Below are 25,004 nucleotides of genomic sequence, written 5' to 3'. Positions count from 1 at the left end.
TACTCTATTCAGAATATAACATGTTGTGTTCACTGCTTCTACCTAGAAGTTCCTAGGCAGACCACTTGAGATCAGCATTGTTCTAGCCATGTCTTCAAGGCTTCTGTTATTGCGTTCCACCACTCCATTTTTTTGTGGAGTTCCTGGGGCAGAGAAGTTGTGATCCATTCCATGCTCAGTGCAAAATTCATCAAATTTAGAATTTTCATATTCAGTTCCATGATCTGATCTAAGATGAATCAGTGGATTATCTATTCTTCTCTGTTCTTTCTTTACAAAAGCTACAAATTCATCAAATGTTTCATCTTTACTAACAAGAAAGAAAACCCAAGTAAACCTTGAAAAACCATCAATAATAACCATAACATATTTCTTACCACTTCTACTTTGGATTCTCATAGGACCACATAGATCCGTATGAATGAGTTCCAAAGGTCTTTTGGTACTTGCCATCTTCTTGGACTTAAAAGGAATTCGAGTTTGTTTTCCTCTAACACAAGCATCACACAGTTTGTCATACAGAAACTTAATGCAAGGAAGTCCTTCCACTAGTTCTTTAGATCTCAATTTATCAAGTAAAGTAAAGCTTGCATGGCCAAATCTCTTGTGCCATAATAGAGGATCGTCCTCAATGACACTCAGACATGTTAGACTGTTGTTAGGAACTTCATTAAGATCCACAACATATGTGTTCCCTTTACGAGTTCCTTCCAGAACAACGTTCCCAGTGTCATTGTGAATGATTCTTCACTTATTAGAAGTAAAGCTTACAGAGTTACCTTTGTCACAAAATTGTGAGATACTTAATAAGTTGTGCTTGAGATCCTCAACTAAAATACATTATCAAAGCATGGGAACTTGACCTTCCTACTTTGCCAATTGCAATTATATCTCCTGTCATGTTATCTCCAAAGGTCACAGTTCCTCCATAGTAGGCATCCAGTGAGAGAAATCTAGATTTGTCTCGAGTCATGTGCTTAGAACAACCACTATCGAGGTACCAAGTGTTGTTCCCCCTCACTGGAACCTGCATGAGAAATCAAACGTTAGTTTCAGGAACCTAGGTTTCCTTAGGTTCCTGTATAATAGCAGCGGGTTCATCATTCTTCTTGATCAAAATCTGTTCTACATGTTTTTCATTTTTCTGTGTACTCTTTTCTTTCTTAGGACACTTAACCTGTTTGTGTCCAGTATTTCCACAGAAATAACAAACAATACTAATAGGCAGGTCAACATACTTGTTTTCCTTTTGGAACTTCTTTTTGAAACTCAAACCCTTCTGTTCTCTTAGTTTGGGCTTTAGTAATCCAATCTGGAACACTTTGGTCTATAGGTTTTTTACCTTTCCTGGCTTTCTCAAGTTCCCCCTCAAGTCTTGCCCTATCCGCTTTCATATCCTCCAAATTAGATTTTAGTTTTTCAAAATTCGGATAGTGAGCAATTTGAGGAACTTCAGAATCAGGAGTTTCTATACAGAGTTTCATCAAGGATAGTTCCACATTTAACATTATGTTATCATGTTTCAACCTGTCTATACTTTCTTTCAAATGATTATTACCATCAAACAGACTAAAGAATCTATATTAAATATCAAATTTCATATTATCGACCCACTCACTGTTTTCTTTAAAAGTTACCAAAGCTTCATCACTTTGCTGTTTAGCTCTATGCAATTCTTTCAATTCTTCTTGAATTTCTAAAACAGCAAACATTAAGTTTTCTTTAGAGAAATGTCCAAGTTCTTTTTGAGAAAACCATACCTCATATTCTAACGCCTCCAATTTTGCCTTTTCATCAGTCTTTTCCATCAAGCATAGATGAGCAGTTTCTTATGACGGTTGATCTTCCTCTTCCTCTGAATCAGAATCTCCCTAGGCAGCTAACATGGCTTTCTTCACATTGTCCTTGGTGAAGCAAGGATTATAGACTCTTGACTCCTTGGATTGCTCCTTTCCCTTAGTCTTTCCTTTCTCACCATCTAGTTGAGGACAATCTTTGATGAAGTGATCTTTAGACCCACATTTGAAACAAGTTGTGTTTCTGGAACTTGCAAACTTCTTGTTCCTATCAAACTTCTTGTAGTTCATCATCATTTTGAACTTTCTAATTAGCATTGCCATCTCTTCCTCATTAGCTTCCGATTCCTCTGAGTCTTGGGCCTTAATAGCAAGACTCTTATTCTTAGAACTTTTAGAATTGGAACTCAAGTGAAGTTCATGAGCCATCAATGATCCAGCCAGTTGTTCCATGTTAAACTTTGTGAAGTCCTTGGCTTCTTGCATGGAAGTAACCTTGGATCTCCATCGTTCATCTTGTGGTAGGCTCCTTAAGATCTTTCTAGCCTATTCATCAAAAGGAATGTGTCTGTCAAGAGAATTCAGTTCATTAATAATATCATTGAACCTAGTAAACATTTCCTCTATAGATTCCTTTGATTGCATTTCAAACCTTTCATATCTAGACATCAACAAATCAATTTTAGAACGTTTTACCTCATTGGTACCTTCATGAGTTACCTCTAGTAGATCCCAAATCTGTTTTGCAGACTTACATCTCATGATACGATTATGTTCATGAGGTCCAAGTCCACAGTGCAAATGCTTTATCGCTAAAGCATTTAATTCAAGTTTCTGATAGTATTCTTTATCATAATCAGAAATAAGTTTAGGAACTACCTCGTTTTTGTCATTGGTTGCAGTTATTTCAAAATCACCAGTTTCAATAACACGCCAAACCTGGTAATTTTCTACCATAATAAAGATCTCCATCCTATTCTTCAAGTAGGTTTAAAACTTACCATTGAACATGGGTGGAAGTTGGGTGGAATACCCTTCTTCTAGCTTCTCCTTATAATTCATCTCTCCAGGAACTTACTCAGCAAAGTTATATGCTTACACGTGAGAACCTTGCTCTGATACCAATTGTTAGTTGAGACAATTAATACAAGAGGGGGGTAAATTGTATCGAGTTCCTAATGTCTACTTTTTGCAGATTAATAAACAATGCATATAGGAACTTAAAGGCACACACATATTTTACGAAGAAACCTTCCAGGGCCCAACTGGAAGTAAAACCTCGACCCTGCCTTAGGGATTTCAAACACACAAACTCCACTATAATAGGGCAAACACCAAGTTACAACCTATTAGACACGGACCTTTAGTTTTACAAGTTCCTCACTGGAATTGCTACTTGATAGGATCCTATCCTACCCAACCTAAGCACCACACTTAGATTCACTCGAACTGCCAAAGTACTACACATACTGCCAAAGTACAAACACTCAGCCTCACCACGAAGCTTACAAAACTGTGTATGATATAAACGATAAACACACCCAAATAACCCAACCTAATACAAGAATACGACACCTAGTATGTTAGGCAAGTAATGCACGAAATCCGAAACTAATATGACAAGTTAGAAGCTTGGTAAACTTACTCAATTACACACAGAGATTTCTTCACGCATAAACTCACAAAAACCTAAAACCATTTTGCTCTCTACTATTTATACAAGTCACACTCGTATAGAAAGTAGGTCTTCTAAAAGATAAATAAGTTAACTTAACCGATTTAAAGGAAATAAAACTTTTAGAAAATCTTTTCCTAAAATCTATCTTTTATTATTTTCCGTTTTATTTTATTTACCAAGCTCACTTGCCACGCTTCTAATAAATTTCGTGCAATAACCTACTTATCATATTAACAATAATCTAGAAAGATAAAAACCTTAATTAAATTAATAGATTACTTGGGCTCCCAGCTTGTTAAGTTCCACCAAAGAACCTCAGCTTGCTGTCTTCAAGTTCCTGTTAAGGAACGTTCCTGTTAGGGAACTCAATTCTTGTTATAGAACTAGTTCTTGTTGGAGAACTCTTCTTCTGATTTGTTTAACTTCTTTGATAAAGATCTTTTTATGTCTTCTTAGTTCCAGCTACTTCATCCATCACCACGATCAAACACTTGAACTAATAAAACACTTGAAAACCTTTATTAGTTGAGTTTGCTTTAGTTTAAGTTCCTCATGATCAAAACCTTTATGCTACAACAAGTTCCTTTATAGTTTTGAGAGTTTCACGTAGAAAATGTGATCCTTCCATCATAGACAATGTGAGCGATTGTATGTCTTCTTTACTTGTTGGTTCTGGAAGGCTATCCATGGCGTCGAAAAAGATCTCCTCGTCTTCTTCGATGGCATGGATTTCTTTGACATGTTTAATGAGAGACGAGGGTTCAACCTCCTTTTCCTCATCAAAGATAGCCAAGGCATGAGCGAGAGGTGCATTATCAATGCTTGGCTTCTTACTGGTAGGGGGCAATGGCAGATTGTTGTTGTCGATTAAATCTCGGATAGCTTCCTTAAGCTTCTAACAGTTTTCGGTGAGATGGCCCCTACCTTGGTGATACTTGCAGTGTGCATTGGGGTTCCAATTAGCCGACCTCTTTTCAACTGGTCGGTCCCTAAATGGTACAATAGGAGTTATAAGATCTTTTGCATTTAATCAATCAAATGAGGTGTCATAACTCATGCCAATAGGAGTAAAGTTCCTCCTAAATGGTTTCTTTTGTCCTTGATTATTCATAGCAAGGACTTCACCAAAGTTAAAAGTGCTAACGTTGTTTGAGTGGGTGGTTTTGGAAGAAGAAGGATTGTCGTTATTCTTTCCTTTCCAGCCACTGTTTGAGTTATTGTTGGCAACTTTCAACTTAGCCAAATCATCTTCAATATTGATCCCAATGTCGTAGACGACTTTGAAGGTATGGAGATTGTTTTGATACTTGAGATGCTTGGAATATTTTTCTTGAAGGTTTTTGATGAACAACCTTACAGACTCTTTTTCACTCGTCACCTCAATCATCTTAGCTGAGGTTTCTCTCCATTTATTAAAGAAGGAGGTGAAGCCTTCTTTCTCTTTCTGCTTAAGGATTTCAAGCTCCCTATGGTCAGTCTCAACTTGAATGTTGCACTTGTATCTATCAACGAAAGCGTTTGCTATGGACTCCCAGGTGGAGGTCTTTTCTTTCTCGAGAGAAAAGAACCATTGTTGGCAAACGGTCTCGAGAGATAGTGAGAACAGAGAGGGGAAAACCTTCTTATCAATACCCTCAATACTCATTATTGTCTCGAATGCTCTTAAATGAAAATAAGGGTTGTCGGTTGCTTTGAATTTTAGGATGTCGTTGGCATTGAACTTCTGCGGAAGAAGATCTTTGTCCACCGAGACCCCTTGTGAACTAATCCCTTGAAACTTGTAGTCGCTAGATAGCTTGCTTAGACTCTCTTGCATGAGGTCCATCTGTTGTTGCTTCACGGGATCATCGATCTTGAGCGTTAGGAGCTTCAGTGCCTCAGTCACGGTAACCAGTTGGTTCCTAAGCTCATTGACTTCTTCTTGTGTTGCCATTATTGTCCTAGCTTTCCTCTTACGAGCTATCGGTTTGTCGAAAAGTTGTACTTATACGAAAAGGTTGTCTTTGATTAATCGTCCTTCCTTTCTTGACCACGCGCTGTAATTTAAACCATTTTGCGTTTTAATTACTTGACCCAAATCGACTTGACTTTACAGTTTTTAAGAGGAAAAATTAAAAATTAAAAATTAAAAATGGGTGCATATTTTTAGGCAAAAATAATGTATATATTTTTAGGGAACTAAGCATAGCTTTTAAATTGGAGGATTAATATCCGACTTACCCCCTTAAAAAAATGACGGAAAAAACGCGCATACAAGACTCTCTTAAACATGGTCAAAGTGTGTGTATTGGTGTGTGCGTTGAGTGTAAGTGACATGTTTGGACTCTTGTGTAAGACCATGGGACTTAGTGCCTAAACTCAATTAATAACTTGACAAAGTATTATTGACAGCGAAATTTAACCGAATTAATTAGAAAACTGGTTAATTAGACACTAGGTGATGACTCGATCAATAATCCGAACTGTCGTCAAAACGACAGGACTGGCGCGCCTCATTGTAGTGTAGCGCCAGACGACAGAGTTGTCGCCAGGCGCCACACTCCACAGAATGGCGCTATAGTTTAGCTTTTGGCGCCATTACTGGAGCTTCAATCTGAGACTGTTTACGGTGTTATTAATCAATAGGGGTATGCCTAAAGTCGTACTAGATCAATTCTGATTAAAAATATTAGACTCTATTTACTCAAATTAATTAATTAATTAGGCAAAGTTATTTAAGTCATTAATTTGTTTAATCTCAACATAAGTCAAACAAACGGTTAAAAGAAACATAAAATATATGCACAACAAATAATGCACAATTAGTCAAGTAGGCACGATATGATGCAATGAGTTTACAACCTAAACATGGCTCTAGTTCTCTAAAGTTTGGGATATGGTTTAGTCAATAGAGGGTCCATGGTTAATTATCTGGATGCACCGCGCGGAAACCTAACTGTGAAGGGTTGGCGCGAGTGGATGGGACACCGCGAGTTTTAGAAAAAACTCGCTTCCATGGTTTGGTGAATTCAACTTTCTCGGATGTACCCTTTGTTGCTCAGAGCGTTCAATCAGGTAGATGGATCATGAACTCCCAGAGGGTTATGTCCATAAGTACAACACATATGGGTTTTAGAAAAGTAAGAAAAACTCAATCAGGAAGTAGGGTCGAGCAAACAATGCAAAAAACTGGTCGAAATTATAACGCATATTTTTGGCTCGGTATTGGAAGAATTTGGCGCCAGCAAACAGAGATTGGCGCCAGGTTTTAGCTGTAGCGCCTGGTGACAGAAACGTCGTCTGGCGCTACAGTTAAAATTCTGGCGCTAATACTCTGGTCGCTGACGCTTATTCCTACATGCCTTAGCAGCTTTCTGTGCTCGATAAAATTTTCCAATTTCGCGCAGTGTTATTTCGGTCCTAGTTGTGAAAGATATTTCTAAAATTTCCTACGTGTAAAAATCCTATGTTTTAACAAATTACGGATGGTCTTTCCAATGAGATCTTTTTTATGCATATGACAATAATGTTAATCAAAATTACGCACATGAAATACTTAGAACGTTTCGAGTCTCATCCACTCGTTCTAAATCATTGCCGAAACAAATTCAGGAATTAAAATAGAAATCCTCCCCAGTGGATTCGCCAAAAACTGTAGGGAATATTTCAAGCATTAACCCCTAGCTTGAACCCCACTGTGATCATACACTAAAGTACGGTGGCGTCCAAAGGGAAAGAAGATAGAGCAAAAGAGTCGCCAACAAGTTTTTTTAGGAACTTGTAAACCGTTCACGAGGTGAAGGTTACACCCCTTAACGATCAAGGAGATCGTCAACTCCATCAGTTCTTGAACCAAATAGGGTTCGAAGATGAAGGTACAAATCCAACCTAAAAGAGATTGAACCTGCCCTAATAATAGGCCTCTACTTTATTTTGATCGTATTCTTGTGCGCTTCCTGACTAACATGCAATCAATAGGATTAACCCTAAACCTGTTTATCTATGTTGGTTAAATATTAATGCACAAATAAATCTATTATTGGCGATAACTTGAATTATAATCAAATTAACCCTAACAAGATTATCAATTATCCTATTAAGCGTGATTACAAGTACAGATTCCCTTTAAACATGCATAAAAGGTGTGATCAAGCAATAACAATTTGTAATATCAAGGAACATAATAATAATCAATATAATCATAATAATAATAATAATCGTAACAATAATAATAATAATCATCATAAAATTATAACAATTATAATCATAATCATATTCATATTAATATTAAAGCATAGCAAGATCCTAGGCATGATACTAACAAGATTAATAACAAACCCTATCATGTCACTAAACAATAAAAATCATATATTTTGCCCTAACACGATACTAACAATCATAAATATTAGGAAGAACATAAAAGGCATCATAACAATCATACGTAGTATTAAAGTTACCCTAGACATGATACTAGGAATATCATAATAACAACCTAAACATGAAATCTATATCATAACATCAATAAAAATCATTAAAGCACTTACTTTGATGCCTCGTACCTCTTTCTAATAACAAAATACACACGTTAGTAATTTCAAGGAAAATAATAAACAAACACTTTAAATTAAATAATGGAAAGAGAGATTTGGGACCAAATCCTCAGAAATTAAAACCTTTCACGTCTAGAGCGAAGGCAACTTCGAACTTGGCTAGGTGTTTCTAAATCTAATGAGTGCGGAATTTTTTATATTTGAGAGAAGGCTAGTTTAGAAAAAAGAGAGAGAAAGAGTAAACAAGAAAACTTGATGAGAGTTGGTGAATCAAAACGGAGTTTTACGACGTTATTTATAGAGAAAATCAGCCAAAAAGATAAAACATCTAAACAAAGTTCTGACGCAAAAAACCAAGTTAGCGCCAAACACTGACCTTGGCGCCAGACGCTATCCGCAACACTAAACTTTCCACACTTTTACTTCATTCGATTATGATTCGACGTGAAAGGTACTCATCACTGAGTTTGGTTTTGGGGAGACACAAATGGGTGTCTACAATACCGAAATATTTTTTAGCCTTAGACACCTAATATTACCCAACATTGACATGTTATGAGAATTAGGGTACGAAACCGGGCTCACCCTGAAGGAAGATAAAGTACGGAACCGGGCTCACCCTAAAGGAAATATGATGCAAGGGACCGTGGGTGAGGAGATAGGAAACTTTTTGGCGGACTACATAGCCCTTGCTTAACCTCTTGGTCTTCCTACTTCTCGACATGAAGGTAGAATTGATGGTCATGGCATAATTGGGTCGAAACGAATGTCACCAGACCGAGATCAGTTCTTACAAGAACACCTTTATGTGTTGCACCATTTTGGATCCATTTCATCAAAATAAAGCAATTTCTTTCCAAAATGGCTTCTCACTTGCCTATTTTGTTCATTTCTCAACTTATGAACTTATTCTTTCTCAAACCATATCATAATTACATAATTATAAGTGATTGTGAGTTGAAATTACATAAAAGAAGCAAAGTTCTAAGTTTTTGGGCCCATTTCATCAAAATAAAGTCATTTTGAGCCGAAATGGCTACTCACTTACCTATTTTCTTCATTTCTCAACTTATAAACTTATCAATTCTCAAACCATCTCATAATTACATATTTATAAGTGATTGTGAGTTGAAATTACATAAAAGAAGCAAAGTACGGACACTCAACAACTTGATGATGTAAGTCCTAAAACTTAATGAAATGCTATATTGATGTGATTTCTATCCTTCACCTGATATTACCCAACATTGACATGTTATAAGAATTAAAAAGGTGATTTTACAAGAAAGGTAGAAAATGGGCTGAACAGAAGTCATATGGGCCATATTTGGGCCATTTTATGTTAATATGCTCTTTTGATGTGACTTCTTTTCTTATACACCTATAACTAGATAATATTAACATTTTATGAGATAAATAAAGTTCATTTAATAAGAAATGTAGGAAATGGGCAAAGTAAAGTCATATAGGCCATATTCGGGCCATTTTGAGTAAAAAGCGTCTAAAACCTTAATAAAATGCTCTTTTGATTCAATTTTAGGGCTTAGACACATAAAACTAGGTGTCATTGACATGTTAGGAGAAAGAAATAGTTCATTTTATAAGTAATGTAGGAAATGGGCTACATAGAAGTCATATAGGTTATATTTGGGCCATTTTGAGTAAAATGTGTTGTTAAACTTAATGAAATGCTATATTGATGTGATTTTTAGCCTTAGAAACCTAATATTATCCAACATTGACATGCTATGAGAATTAAAAAGGTGATTTGACAAGAAAGGTAGAAAATGGGCTGAATAGAAGTCATATGGGCCATATTTGGGCCATTTTGTGTTAATATGCTCTTTTGATGTGATTTCTTTTCTTATACACCTATAACTAGATAATATTGACATTTTATGAGATAAATAAAGTTCATTTAATAAGAAATGTAGGAAATTGGCAAAGTAAAGTCATATAGGCCATATTTCGGCCATTTTGAGTAAAAAGCGTCTTAAACCTTAATAAAATGCTCTCTTGATTTAATTTTAGGGCTTAGACACATAAAACTAGGTGTCATTGACATGTTATGAGAAAGAAATAGTTCATTTGATAAGAAATTTAGGAAATGGGCTAAATAGAAGTCATATAGGTCATATTTGATAAAATACATATTGTTTTGCCTAATTCATTATTTCTAACATAATTTTTTTGTATTTTAAGTTTTGCAAGGTCCAAAAGGATGGTCCGTTGACAATCAAGGAGCTTAATGAAGTTCATGACATGTTGGCGTCTTTTATCACCTTCAACATGTAAATGGCATTTTAATTGTAAATTTATGTTAACTTTTGAACTATATTATTATTCATTATTTACTTACTATCATTTGTATATATATAACACTTTTTTTTATTGTATTGAGTTTGGGAATATTTATATCTATATATATATGAATTCTTGTTTTTAATATTATTTGTATCTTATTATAATATTTAATAATATTATTACTATTAGTAATTATAATAATATTATTACTATTAGTAATTATAATAATATTATTAATTATTTTATTTAATATTATTGCTGGAATTATAGGTTATTATTATTGCTGGAAATAGGTTTTTTTTAAAATATTATTGCACGAAAAATGGGAAAAAAAATATTGAGTAAAAAGGCACCGGTTAACCGGTGTCAAAACTAGCTGCCACAAAAAAAACGCGGGAGACTATTTTTTTGCACCGGTTAATCGGTGCCAAAACAGGTTTAGGGCACCGGTTTTGAACCGGTGCTAAAAAGGGGGGTAATTGGCACCCCCCACATAGAAAGCGGTTCAAACCGGTGCCTTAGACCGGGTTTGAACCGCTGTCAAATGCTCTTTTTCTACTAGTGGTTTTCGGTGTAGATTGTTGGGTTTTTTTTTTATGTAGAGGTAGTTTGGGGGTTTACGAGTTTTGGGTTTGGTGGAAGTTGGTTACGAGGTTCCAGGTTTTGGGTTTGGTAGAGGTTGTTGGTCAGTTTAGGGTTTGGTAGGTGGAGGCTGATTACAAGGTTGTGATTGGTCAGTTTTTAGGTGGTTGTAGGGCTGGTGGTTGTTGCATATTAGGGTGGGTGGGTGGGTTTTGGTGGTGGTGTTGGTGCCTAATGATGACATTAATTATTAGCTTTCTTAATATTTTAGGGAGTTCCTGATTTTATTTTATGTCAGAAAATTTAAAGACAATTGATTTTTATGTCATAAAGTTTAGGGAGTTCGTGTAATTTACCTACTATTGTAGGTTAAAACTGGTTATAGTGAGTGATTTGCAACTTTTGAAAGTTTAGTTAATGATCTGCAACTTTTACCTAAGTTTAGGGAGTTGTTGTGTGCTTTACCCGTTGTAGTTTGACCAGCATATAGTTTTAGGCAATATAATTGACTTAAATAAAATAAGAGGTAAGTGGGGTAGTTGTAATATTAAAAAATTGTAAAAGAAAGATAGTGTGGTTAATACTCCCTTCGTCCTTTATTGATAGTCCCTTATAGGCAATTTTCACGGGAATTATAAATCTGAATAAAAAGTAGTAAAAATACATTTTAAACGTAAATTTACATTTGGTATGCAAAAAAAAAATTAGAGAGAGAAAGTAATTAAATTACATGGGAAAGTTAAATTTGCACAAATATTTTTACAAATTGGATAGAATTTTGGTAAAAAGTTAATATTGTTGGTACTTAAAAAAAGCAAATGGGATTATCATTTTGGGATTTAAAATTGGCCATAAGGGATTATCAATAAGGAATGGGGGAAGTAGTATATTGAAAAGTAATAAATATAAGAGGAAATAAATAATAGTAAAAAAAATATTGGATTTGAATGGCAACGATGAGAGGAGAGAGATATTATATTTAAATGTAGTTTTTTTTGCCAAAAATAAAAGTGTAACACTTATTAAAACACCGCTTCATTTAGGTTTCAAAAGTTTATTACTACGTACTCCTTCCATTTTTAAATATTTGCTCCATTCTCTTGGACACGCATGCCAATGCTAATATTTGTTCACTAATATCTTTAATTATCAATAGGTATAACTTTTAAAAATTGAAAATTAATAATCTATTCATTGAGATGATTCCAACAAATACCCACACGACTATATTTCTTTTTATGTATAAATCACAAACATTAGTCAAAGTAGGATAAATGAATAGTGCAAAAAATAGAAATGGATCAAGTATTTAAAAATAGAGGGAGTATTTAGAAAAGGTAATTAGGTTTTTTATTTTTATTTTATTTTTTTATTTTTTTAGGGTGATGGTTAAAGGTGCCTTTATCAAAGAGAGCGTGTGAGCAAATATTTTTGTTAAAAGAAGATTAGAAGAGTACATTGTAACACACTAACTCATACGAGTAATGCTTTTACAGCCTTTTCCATTATTTATTTATTGTTTTAATTTTAATAAAAAAATACTTTAACAACCAAAAAATATGGGCAATTGGGCATTCTGCAATAGAATACGAGGAACTTTTTAAGTTTTAACTCATCTGTAGGTCGACATCAAATTAACTCGTCTGCCAATGCCAATCCATCTCCAACCGAGTGAGTTGTATATTATTGGGAGACAACGCCTATCTTTTTCTAAAAAGAAATCCAACAAGATTGACTCGAGTACAACCACATAGATTCAAATTCATTTAAAGAGACCCGTTTTGACATTCGATTTGTGTCGATACACTAAACCACGTAACCGAAATCTAATATAATCTGACTTGAATATCTAATTTGATGACTCTACTAGTTAACTTTAGTTGACGTTTAATGCAAAATTAACTTTCAAAATACAATGAGTCTAGTTACTAAAAGTTAAAGGTGGATATTGCAATGTTTTTAAAATACGAAGTCCTTGGTTTTTGGTACGAATGAGCTACAATGGAAGGAGATTTAAACGTACAATTGATGATACGGTAAAGAACTATAGAGTGTAGACACTCTCAATACTAGGCCAATGTATATTCTTCAGATTGACTTTTGTTTGGACGTAGTACATTATTACTCCGTAACAGATTGACTTTTGTTTAGAAGAACAATATCATTGTTTAAACAGGCCAACTTTCTTACCATACACAGATATGTGATGGAATACTTCCTAACCATCTTGACTAATTTCTGAATTCTTGTGGTTAAGTTTTGAATGACGCAAATATTAATTGAAGAGGAAAGGTCAGTGTTGAATCTGGCCTAATTGGTTTTCACCTTGATGTTAACAATTTAACAACGGCTTAAGCAACATACCTACAAATCTAGCTTAATACACAATCAATATAGTCAACTTAATTATAATATCAGTAAGCCTTTGTATGTACATGTGTTAGAGCACTTAATTTGTCAGAAAAACTTCATTTTCTTCGTTTAATTTTTATATATTTCTTTTGATCTGAGGAATATCATATCATTACTTTTAATTGTTATACTCATATGTTGGCAGCATGATGCCTTTATTTCTTGTTCTGCACAAGTTTGAATTATATTATTCAAAAGTTGACTTTCAATTGATATTTCATATAAAATATGTGACAAATTTACCATACATGGTTAAAGTTAATTGGATATCATATACGAAGGGCCTGTTCAGTTCAGTTCACTTCAGCTTCAACCAGTCAATTCATTCAGTTTAGCTCCTAATTTCCTTCTCTCATAAAATATTCATTTCAATTTAGTTCAGTTCAGTTTAGCTAAGCTCTGATCAATTCAGTTCAGCTCTAATCAGTTCAGTTCAGTTCAGCTCAATTTAGTAAATGTGACTGGCTCGAAGTAGCACACAAGTGTGCATGGTTTAATGTAATTTTTTGGGAATACTGAGCACGGTTTAGGGCAATGTATAAGCTAAAAGAAGTAAGTGTTAATGAAAAATATTCAGTAATTACGTTGATTTGCACATCATATTTATGCTTTCTAAACTAATATCTCTATTTGTCCCTTATTTACATGCCTATTTCTACATGCTTATTTCTCTTTATTACATATAATAAATGTTAGAAGTAGACATGTAGATAAGAGATGGACGGAGTACCAAATAATGAAATACTCCCTCTATCCCTAAATTAAAAGCCTATTTCTTTTTCTTATATGAGTAATAAATATTAAAAATAGAGTTCTAATAAAAAGACAAATGGAGTATATTTAATGTTATTTTATTTGTAGCTATAAGGGCTACATATATTCATACATACGAAGTAGTATATAGCATTACCCTATATATATATATATATATATATATATATATATAAATATATATATATATATACATATATACACACACAAATAATTTAGCTTATTATCATAATAGTCAAGTAGTCAACTAGTACAAGATTTAAACTAATAAAAAATTTCGCTATTATCAATATGGCAGATAACAAGATTGATAGTTTTCATTTTTCATGTATTGGAGGACACTTATTCAATGACTTTTTGCATATACTAGTCTCCCTCTCGCGCGCTACGCGCGCGATAGTTCTGCATTTCTTTTGTCTTTGGTTGTATTTTGAAACGAATACTTGCTTAATAGGTAAGTGATTGAACTATACTTCATATTGTATAATTTTTTACATGGAATTTTTCATGTCAGCTTTTCTTACTAAGAGGATCTAGCCGCATAATTCCCATGTTCAGCGTGTGAATTTTTATCATAAGTATTGATTTAAATATTTATTATTCTTATAATGAGTTTAAGATAAATACATTACAGGGCGTTATGTGTCGTGATAAATCGGAATGTTGATTTAAAGGTAGTAGAAACCGTTGATGCACGTGTGTACGAACATTGTGCATATAATCACATCTACAAAAAGGAAATTTCTATTTTTGTATTGTTATTAAATGCAAGTACAACAAAAGAATATGTAAGGATTTTGATCGGTTTTAGTGATGAAGTCATACAGTCATAGTTATTTACTATTAGAAGAATCTGTCATGATTACTTTCATCAACAATTCATGTCTTTATATCCTGTGGTTTGTAGCATTCTAGTTTCTGTGCTCTGTCCTTTTTCCCCTTTTTTTTTCTTTCTCTAAAATATTAATTCCAATTTCGTGATCATGGTCAGCATTGATAGTACTGCGACTTCCGGGAAGGTGTTGCAAGCTTTCGTTTGAATACCATTGAAATGAAGATGAAGATGGACCGTCATCTAGAACTGCTTGAACAAGGACATTCGAAGGTCGAGAAGAAACAGGGTCGAGGTGTTGAAAGGAATGGCTGTGGAGAATGGCCTGTCATTATTGTTGATTCAGACAATGATAGTAAAGAGGATGTGAAGAAGAAGTTGTTTAATTAGTAAAGAATGATAGTAGGTTGTAATTATCTGAAATTAAGCTCTTGCTTTTGGTATAATGAATCTATGTTTTGCATGGTTGTGTGAATTGTAGAAATATTCAGTTATTAACAATTAAACCTAAGCAAGTTTTCAATTCAAGTAGTGTGTAATTTTATTTCATCAATTTAGATTTTAGTTGTGGGCGATTTTAGTTAATCAATTTAGATTAAAACTACATTTTAACAGTGAGTATTAAACTTGATTATGAATCCTTAATCATTGATATATAACATTTCTAATGACTGATTTTATTTATTGAATAAAAGAAATCTAATGACTGATTTTAGTTAATTACTGATTTTATATCAATAAAAGAAATCTAGTGAATCCTCAATCCCCATCACTCATTTTAGTTAATCAATAAAAGAAATCTTATGAATCCTCGATCCTTAATCACTGATTTTAGTTAATCAATAAAAGAAATCTAATGACTTTATTAGGATTTAATATATATGAGAATGGTTTTGAAAGGTCATCCCCTATTCAGGAAGAAAGTATTCCAATTGTGCTTACTAGGAATGATATTCTTGGCAGAGCAAGTTGATCAAGACAACAATGTTATTCAAGGTTCTCACTATGACTATTTCCTATTGCATATACAGAATTTGTTGTCTGGGTTAAAAAATTTAGTTGTATTGCATCATCATTGTCTTTGTTAACTCTTGTAATTTTTTGCACTTGGCTAAAAACTGAACTTAAGAGTGATCTTATATCTCAGTTACTTTCTGAAGGTAAATTATGATATTAATGACCTTTTATTTTCTCATTAATATATGTAACTGTGTTGCAGTTTTAAGTTCATGTTTTCTGTCTATATATAGAAGCATTTCCTATTAGCTAGCAAGTACATAGGAATTCTGTGAATTTTGGAAGAAATTATTGTGTAGCTGCTATAGAGAATAAGTGTCTCGCCAAAGACATCAATGGCAGATTTTCCAGTTGTGTTTACAATTCGGTATGAGAATGATAATGAGCAACATGATAAGCTGGTACGAAACTGTGTAAACTGTCTTTTTTGGTGTCTGATGTGCATCTATTGCAGGAGTTGCTTAGTTTTTAGGTTTTGGCTACATTTCTGTTGTTTTGTAGTGTGCATGTTGTGTATATTTTGCTTAGCTTTTATGTGTATTATATGTGCAGCGTATTCCTGATGGTTTCAGAGATGTGTTAGATGATGGCTTCTTAAATATTCAGTTATTCATTGATGGTTACAATGAATGTTGGTATGTTAGTTTAGTTCATGAAGAATGTGGCAGTGGTTGGGGTACATATCTTGATGCAGGGTGGAGTGATTTTGTGGAAGATAATGGGATAGAAGTAGGTGATATCCTAATTTACACTTATTTAGGGGATAGTTCATTCACAATTCGAAGTCGGACTGCTAAGAAAGAAAAGAAGATAGTAAATAAAAAACATTCTGAGGGCTCAAGCAGTTCTTATAAAAAGCGTGGACGGAAACCAGCTGTTCAAGGGTCTTCAGCTAAAATGATTGAGACATATGCTTGGCTTACTGAACTTGCTGCTACCTGCCATGAAGATTATTTCTTTTTCATATTTTCAACTGCATATATTCAGCAAGGAGTTATAGTATGTTTTTCTTTTAATTGATAGTAGCTGTAGAATATATACTCTTTGTTCTTATTTTCGCTAATATTATTTTATGTGGTGTGATTCTTTGGCAGAATGTTCTGTTGGATTTTGCTAGGCAACATTTTCAAGATTTCCCGGATATCACTGATATTACTCTGCAGAACTTTGATTGACAGTTTAATGCTGAGTTGAAGGTTACAAAGACTGGGAATATGATTGTTCAGTGCTCAATAAAGAAAGGCGTAAAGAAATTTATTGATCATTACAATGTCCAAGTAGATGAAGGGTCGTTGATAAAATTTAGACAAGGAAATCCCATAGTCTTTGATGTTGATTTGGTGCTTGTGTAATAGTGTGGCTTATCTATCTTCTCAGGATGCTATGTTATTAGGATTGCGTGCTCTTTCTTTGCCTGTATTTTTTTCAGTGTTAGTTTCTCTTTTTGCCTTTATTTTTGCTGCTCTTTGATATCTTCATTTCAAATGCATCATCAATATGTAACTTGCTTGTAGCTATTTTGAATGAATTTGGACAAAATACTTCTACAATTCCAACGCAGTATTGTTTGTTTGATTTATATACTGTTAGGGAAACCACATATTCTTACTGAGTTAATGACAATTGCAGCATGGAAAATCAACCATTTGTAATATGTGAATTATTAATCATCTACCTATAACAAAGAAGCAACTCTGGGGATAATCAATATCCTGCAGGCTGCAGTACGACATTGCTCCAAAAGTCGATCAATTACCCCTATATCATAATATAGCTATTTTAGTCAAGCTATCATAAAACTATTAGATCAAATGTGTCAAGCTATGATATTATAGTTTACTTATATCATTACCAACACTACAAAGATCATTCTCATAATCAAATTCAGGTGTAATAAGATTGTTCCTGTAACCAGTTATAAGATGTACATTTTTTCCTACATTCTAGAAAATTCGAAAACAGAAATTAGATGTAGCAAAAAATGATCATTAATCTTGGTCTTATTAAAATAATTTAATCTTGGGTTTATTATAAAAAATTTAAATCTTGGGTTTATTATAAAAAATTTAATTTTGGGTTTATTAAAATATTTTAATCTTGAGCTATAAGATTTAAAATTACATATTTTAATGTTGGGTTTATTAAAATATACAATTCAATCTAATTAGCCATTTTAAATGTAGAATTTTTTCCCCATTAATTATCTATGTTTTCAAACCCAAACCATCATTCTAATTTATTGTTATTTTGAACCAATGATCCAAATTATACAACCCAAATCAAATTTTTATCTATTTTTCCCAAAATCCCAGTACCTAAAATTTAAACAAAAAGGGGTATGATTTCTCCAAATTACTAAAGAGAAATACGAAGTAAATATTTAGAAAAATATAAAATTCAAAGATACCCTTTCAACTAAAATTCACATATGAACTAATGGTAGGGGTATATATCACTTTGTTATTTTTATTTTTAATTTAAATTTGCTTTTGCTTTATATACCTTCTTAATTTGGGTAAGATGTTAAAGTAGCTAAATATATTGGAATGAGTGATATAATTTAATGAAATAATTAGTTGGTTATTTTATTTCTTCCCATTTGTGTTTTCTCTGTTTGGAGCTTTTCTAATAGGCTAGGTTTATTTTTTTCTTCGATTAATTTTCTTTGTTTAGGAAATGGGTGATGAAATTATTGATTTGACGATTGAGGATGGCAGTGTTTGGTCTCCGGCTCCTGAGGACACTACGTATGAGAGGCTGAAGAGCTACTGGTCATGGGTGCGGCGTCAGTTGAAGGTGTTTGCTAGAGATTTGGAGGCGAATGGCAAGGAAGCCTTTAAAGAACTGGAAGAAGAAGAAGCGGCGGCCATTAAAACTTTGAAAAGGAAGGCATGTCCTGAGTTTCTTCCATGTGTGCTGGAACTTCCAATGTGAAGAAGCCAAGGTTTGGAGGTTAGTAGGTTAGCTAGTGCTTTGATCTTAGTTGCTTTACTGTGCTAATTTCTGACTATTTAAGTTTGTAATGTGAAATTTATGGCAGAAGATAATTTAACTGGATCAGAATGTATGGTTAACCTATGAGTATTAGCAGATAATTTCCATGAGTTTCAGTTGCATGTGTTTTAGTATGATAATTGAATATAGTGGGTGATTCAACATCTTAGATTATGTTTTTATTGTGCAAAATCTATTGAGGAATCTAGAGTATGAAGAAAGTCAATTTATAATGCTCAGTATTATTGTAATGGAATCAAATTACTTATTTAATTTTGTTAATGTTAGTTTATAATGCTCAGTATTTTTCATTTGTACTCACAATTATTCATTTATTTATTGCATAAGTGTAATATCTTTAGGATATTATGATTAAGGATTCATAATCAAGTTTAATGCTCAAAACGATTAGAATTAATCATGTTTTATCAATTAAGATTCATAATCATGTTTTATAATGCTAGACAATGATTTAAAATTGAATCATTAAAATGGATGAGCAAGGTATGGTTGATTTGTTAAAATGGATTATTAATCTAAATTGATGAAATTTTGTTAATGTCAGTTTATAATGCTCAGTATTATTCATTTGTACTCACTATTATTCATTTATTTATTGCATAAGTTTAATTTTTATCAAAATAGTATGGTTGATTTGTTAAAATAGTTTAGAGTGTACAAATGTGATGGGAATCTTGAATAGTGTAAGGTTATTGTTTGCTAGTAGAGATTTTTTAAAGATGTGGTGTAGCATTTTTTGAGCAAAGTATGCATAGATCTTCTTATAGATTTTATGTCTGGAATCTATTAGTTGTTATATGTGGTTGAAGGTGAAGTTGTCTGTGTGTACCATGTATTCTAAATGGTATTTTAGTGATTAGGTGTAGTTTTCTTAAGGTCCAGTCACTTAGTATACATAGATTAGGTTAATATGATTTATTTGCAATTGATACTTATTGAAACTAAGTTAGGTTAATATGTGATTACTTAAGTAAATGAAGTAGAGTTATATTTATGTGAATGAAGTAGGGAAGGTGCAGAGTAAAGTTTTACGGGATCCTTAGCTTCATCAATTAATTAGTCTTTGGTAAATAAATAAGGTTTATAAATAAATTGGTTTCAACTTAAAGATTCTAGCTAGCTATATGATTGCTTCATTGGTTGGTATCATTTAAATTTTTAATATAAGTAACTATACTTTTAGGCTTAATGTTATGGCTTCATTTTTAATATGAATTTTTAATATTATGGCCATGCTAACAATAGCTATATTCTTGTAACATCGAGAAAATTCTGGTTTTTATTGAGCTTTATGAATATTCTGTTTTTGTATTAAAACAATTATTACTTGCATGATCTGTCTTTCTTGACTCTAATAAAGATGATTGAGCAAAAATTGATGAAATTACAGAAATAAAAAAACTATTGACATAGTAGGACTTTAATTGTTTACAATAATTGAGGTGTAACAACTAATAAATAGAAATGTACAGAATATGATTACACTATAGAATTGCAAGGATGATACTTATCCTTCTTGCTTTCTTACTTCTTCAAAATAATACTTTTTTTTCCTTTCATTCTTCCCTGATCTTTCTGTCAATTTGTTTTTCCTTTTTTCCCTTCACATGTCTCTAGAGATCAAGAACCATAGTTTTAATTGTAGGATTTCCCATTTCTATTTGTCATTTTTTTCTTGATTTCAACCTCTTTGATATATTCATATGAAAAAAAATCTCTTTTATAAAAAAATAAAAAAAAAATCCTTTCCTCTTCCGCATTCTGTGGATATTTTTCACCACCAGCGATTTCATCCGCCATGGGCTTAAGTCCTTTGGCAGATAAATTTGGTGACTAACAGGCGCTAGCAATTTCATCCACCATGGGCTTAAGTCCCCTAACAGGGAGGACCTTTTCTAACATTCCCAAGTCCTTTGGTGGAGTGTGGTGTTATTTGTGAAGGATGGCCATTTCTTTCACATAAACCCCAACCTCGTGTTGCGTATTATTGAACTTGGGTGTTATTTAGGAGTATAAATGTCAACAATTATATTTTAATTGTACTTGACATTGCACCTAGTTTTAGGAAAACGTTAGCAAAAACTTTGCCACCGATTCCATGTATTAGCAATAACTTTGCTACCGAATGTAAAGGTTTAATTTTGGTAATGGAATATGGAAATAAGCACGTATTGTTCGCTGGTTGATAAGAGGGAGGTCAGAAGTATTTTTGGGTAGAGTTTTTTCTAGAGACATGTTGGAAATTAGATGATGAGAAGGAGATGTGTGTATTGCTTTTGGCTAGTGTATAGGTGAGACAAGAGGTTGTGTATTTATAGCAAAAATGTTGGTACAATTATAAATCAGTAAAAAGTAAAAATAATGTTGTTGCTTTCCCCTTTGTTGAATGCTGTCAGTAATAGTGCATCTTTGATGGACTAAGGCTGTGATGTATGGTCACAGTTGGTTTGTGACACTGTAGTTTAGCTTGAGTACAGGTAAATTAAAATGAAATTTAACAAAACAAGGTTCTAAACCAGATTCAAGGTTATAGTAAGTAAGCTTCAATGTAGGCATAATGTTAATTTAGGCTTCAATAGTAGGTAACCTTCAATTTGCTAATTAAAATTATAGCAGGTAAGCTTCAATATAGGCATAATGTTAATATAGCTCAAATACTTACGAGATGCTAATTCCATATTTCGAATTGTAAGTCACTTGTGTTTAGAAGCGTTTGAGGTTGTTCATTTTGTAATGAGTTTAGTTTTGCTAATATGGTTATTAGTGTGTCTTTATCTAGTTTGCGTGGGGAGTTATTATTTCAAGGAGTTTCAATTTTGTTATGAATAAGTTCACTGTTTCCTGAATTTGACAATATATGAATTCTGTGATTAGTATTGTATGTATATATTGAAATGTTTTGTTGATCTTGCACTTGGTAGTTGTATTAAAGACAGATTTATGTAGGAAGGTTGTAATTTCTTTCATTAGTTTACGGTGTTCTTTAGTTAAGTTATTATGTTGGTATTTGGATATATATGATTGTCTGAGAATAATTATTCCCATCATTTTTAACCATTGACTTTGTAATACTGTGGAGATGATTCGTAGACACAAGTCACTACTTATTGTTTTTTTGAGAATAATGTTCTATATTGAATTGATAAAACTATTTTTAACAATTTTCTCTTAAGTTGAGTTGTAAGCAATCAAAGACAATTTCAAAAGGGAAAAGAAAACAGTAGGTTAAAATATTCAACAATAATATAGTTAAACTTGTTTTCAGCATAGATTAACTATGTTACATCAAAAGATCTTAAAATTTCTTACAAATACTTAGGATAGATACGTTTGGTTCAGCAAAAGTTGTAAGGTGCAATGTTCTCTATCATGCATTACACTCAAGTTGTTTGCTTCTGTTGAATGTTGGCAGCTTGCATTTGATCATTCAAAAGGGCTGCTGTATTGCATGGAGGTTGCTCATTTCACAAAAGCAGAAGCCTAGATATTGCTGGGAACTTAAGTCCAGCTGACATCCTTCAAAACCCATGACAAAGCCTGCTTCTTTGTCAACATATATGATGGGCCAACTGCAACATAAAACTCATTTGAGCTAAGGTCTCGAGAAATAGAGCCAAAGTCAAGCGTTCCCTGTAGTTGATAACATCAAATGGTAAGTAATCATTTGTGTAAATTATTAGAAATTATAGATTTGGTGGTGAAATGCTTACAATGTTTGTTTGCTCAAATATTTGTATTATTGGTAGCTTAAATAATTTTTCACAGTCTTCTGCAAAAGTTGTTAGACTTAGTTCTCCAGTCTCATCTACTGCATCAAACTTGAATGTAGTCCTGGAAATTAACCAACATATGTATATTTAGTATATGCCTTTACATCAAATAAATCTAGCAATTGATTATGTGACAGTATGTGAAAGAGTAGATTTACCTAGGAACACTTGTGCAATCTAGTTTAAAGCACTTTGGACAAGTCATTGATTTATTCAATGGTAGATCAACCCTTTTTCCACACTTGTTACATCCTTCATATGAAATCAGCCTAGCTTGGTCTGGCTCAGGAATTTTGACCTTAACCCAATGGATTTCTTGCTGAATTGTTTAGGAGGACTAATAATAGACAGAAATCCAAAAAATTATACTAATTTAAAAGCAGATTGAGATGACTAATGTAAAATAGAGAAGCCAGCTATATATTTTAACCTTTTTATCCAGAATTTGCTGAATTGTTAGAATGCTTTTCTCTGCAGCTGGATTTTTGGTATCTACCAATTGTGTCATCTTGTTTTCAAGCTCTTCAAAATTTGCCATCACCCTTCAAATCATTGTCATGTATAGAATATTAGTAATAGTGTATGGCCAATAAAATGTGTTGAGAAGTATATTGTTGGTCTCTAGAAATAATTTACCAGTCATGAAAAGCTACAAATTCTTCTCCAGTAGGGTTAGTGTCAATAGTCGTGGAGAGACTGCTTGAGAGAATGAATCCTGTATAATTTAAAAGTTATATTGCTGCTCAGTATATATATTGTTGATTAGTGTAGGAGTATAGTAATATAATTAGATATACCTCTTGTTGTTGTCACTCTTAATCCTAGGAAGGCAGCTATAACTGGTTCAGTGTTCCATGAAAGTAGTTTAGGATCTTTAATGTCTGTGAGATCATTCCATATAGAGATAGTCATTTGCACTGTGGTACTGCAAAAGTAAATAAACAATTGTTAGCTGAAAATATTAGCCAAGTGCTTATATAACATTAGAAATTGTAGTGTGCTTATAGGAGAATTTGCACTGACCTGTGGTCTATCACACTGATGTCCCGAATTGAATGTTCAATACCTGTTTCAGTTATTCTTGTTCTTATATCACTGATGAAGAGCACCAAACCTAGGATATTTGTGTTTATCATGGTTATTTATTTGATTATGAATGCATCTTACAAATTTATTACAGAAGTGAAAGAGTGAGTAGTGTCTACAATACCATAACGATCATCTGGGCCACTTTCATATGAAACTGAGGCAAGAGGGACATATTGCACTTTGTTTGGAGTAACTTCAGTAGCAATAGGTTGGACCATTGTTTGTCCACCAAATCTAATTGAGCAATCACCATCTCGGTCTTTATATTTTGGATGTACAGGCTCCAATGGGGCATTAGAAATCTGATAAACATTGTCTTTCTGAAAAATGTCTCCATACTCTTGGATCTGATTCTCAAATAGAGTTCCTTTCATTTTGGTTCCCTAGGGAAGACAACGTTAACTTAGAGAAAATCATGTACATGTATCGTAAATTTTTAAAAACTAAGATCAGAGAATACCTCATCATCTTTGAATGTGACAACAACAAATTTTGTTTTTTGTGTGGAGAAATAAGAACCTGAGATTTCTCAATAACTTGCACTTTAACTTTGTAGTTTCTTGAATTAGGCTTGAGATCTTTTAAGAAAGATTGATTAGATGATTGGCCTTTTTCCTGTTTCATAGTGTTTTCCTACAGCATGTAATAGAAAAAGGTTTAGTGTCATGTGTAAATCTAGGTAAGTGTGATTAGTATAAGTATGTGTAAAACTGAAACCCAAATTTTGTGATCATTAAGATAGGAGTAAACCTTGACCAGTGAAGTTATTCTACGTAATTCGTATCGAGGTCCAAATACCAGTAGTTACAGGTGATTTTAATGAGGTAATTATAAGTATATAGTTACAGAGGTTCAATTAGCAACATTTTAAGATCGTACACTGTTATCCAGAATCACTTTAATACATGATCATATGATATTTTGTAAGAAGTACAAGTAGTTACAGGTGCTCCTAATGAGGTAATTATAAGTATATAGTTACAGGGGTTCAATTAGCAACATTTTAAGATAGTACACTGTTATCCAGAATCACTTTAATACAGGGTTATATGAGATTTTGTAAGAAAGTGACTATACTATTTTTTATTGATTATTATGCAAGTATAAGTATATATTATCTGTATAAGTATATATTATGCAAGTATAAGTATATATTATGCTAGATATTGTATAACATTTTATTTTCATTAATTACATATAACAAAAGGG

At 32.9% G+C, this 25,004-nt stretch overlaps 1 protein-coding gene across 1 annotated transcript; it reads right to left on the bottom strand.

The window, feature by feature from the left end:
* Positions 1-22,434: 22,434 nt before the first annotated feature.
* On the bottom strand, positions 22,435-24,419 carry LOC110695388. Its single transcript, XM_021872626.1, has 9 exons — positions 24,315-24,419; positions 23,917-24,178; positions 23,730-23,820; positions 23,504-23,631; positions 23,343-23,421; positions 23,137-23,248; positions 22,865-23,025; positions 22,647-22,767; positions 22,435-22,566 (listed from the first exon to the last, which is right to left on the bottom strand). The coding sequence occupies exons 1-9, from the start codon at positions 24,417-24,419 to the stop codon at positions 22,435-22,437; spliced, it is 1,191 nt and encodes a 396-aa protein (XP_021728318.1).
* Between the last annotated feature and the right edge of the window lie 585 nt (positions 24,420-25,004).

The sequence above is a fragment of the Chenopodium quinoa genome, unplaced genomic scaffold, assembly GCF_001683475.1.
Source record: "Chenopodium quinoa cultivar QQ74 unplaced genomic scaffold, ASM168347v1, whole genome shotgun sequence".
NCBI classification, from domain to species: domain Eukaryota; kingdom Viridiplantae; phylum Streptophyta; class Magnoliopsida; order Caryophyllales; family Amaranthaceae; genus Chenopodium; species Chenopodium quinoa.
The sequence above is the reverse complement of the archived record's forward strand: the minus strand, read 5'-3'. Positions and strand labels throughout refer to the sequence as shown.

Excerpts from the sequence above, each read along its gene's own strand:
- LOC110695388 (XM_021872626.1), bottom strand. The coding sequence starts at position 24,419 with ATGAAACAGGAAAAAGGCCAATCATCTAATCAATCTTTCTTAAAAGAT. Across the intron at positions 24,179-24,314 it reads AAGTTATTGAGAAATCTCAG|GGAACCAAAATGAAAGGAAC; the intron begins GTTCTTATTTCT and ends TGTCTTCCCTAG. Across the intron at positions 22,567-22,646 it reads TATTTGAGCAAACAAACATT|GGAACGCTTGACTTTGGCTC; the intron begins GTAAGCATTTCA and ends TATCAACTACAG.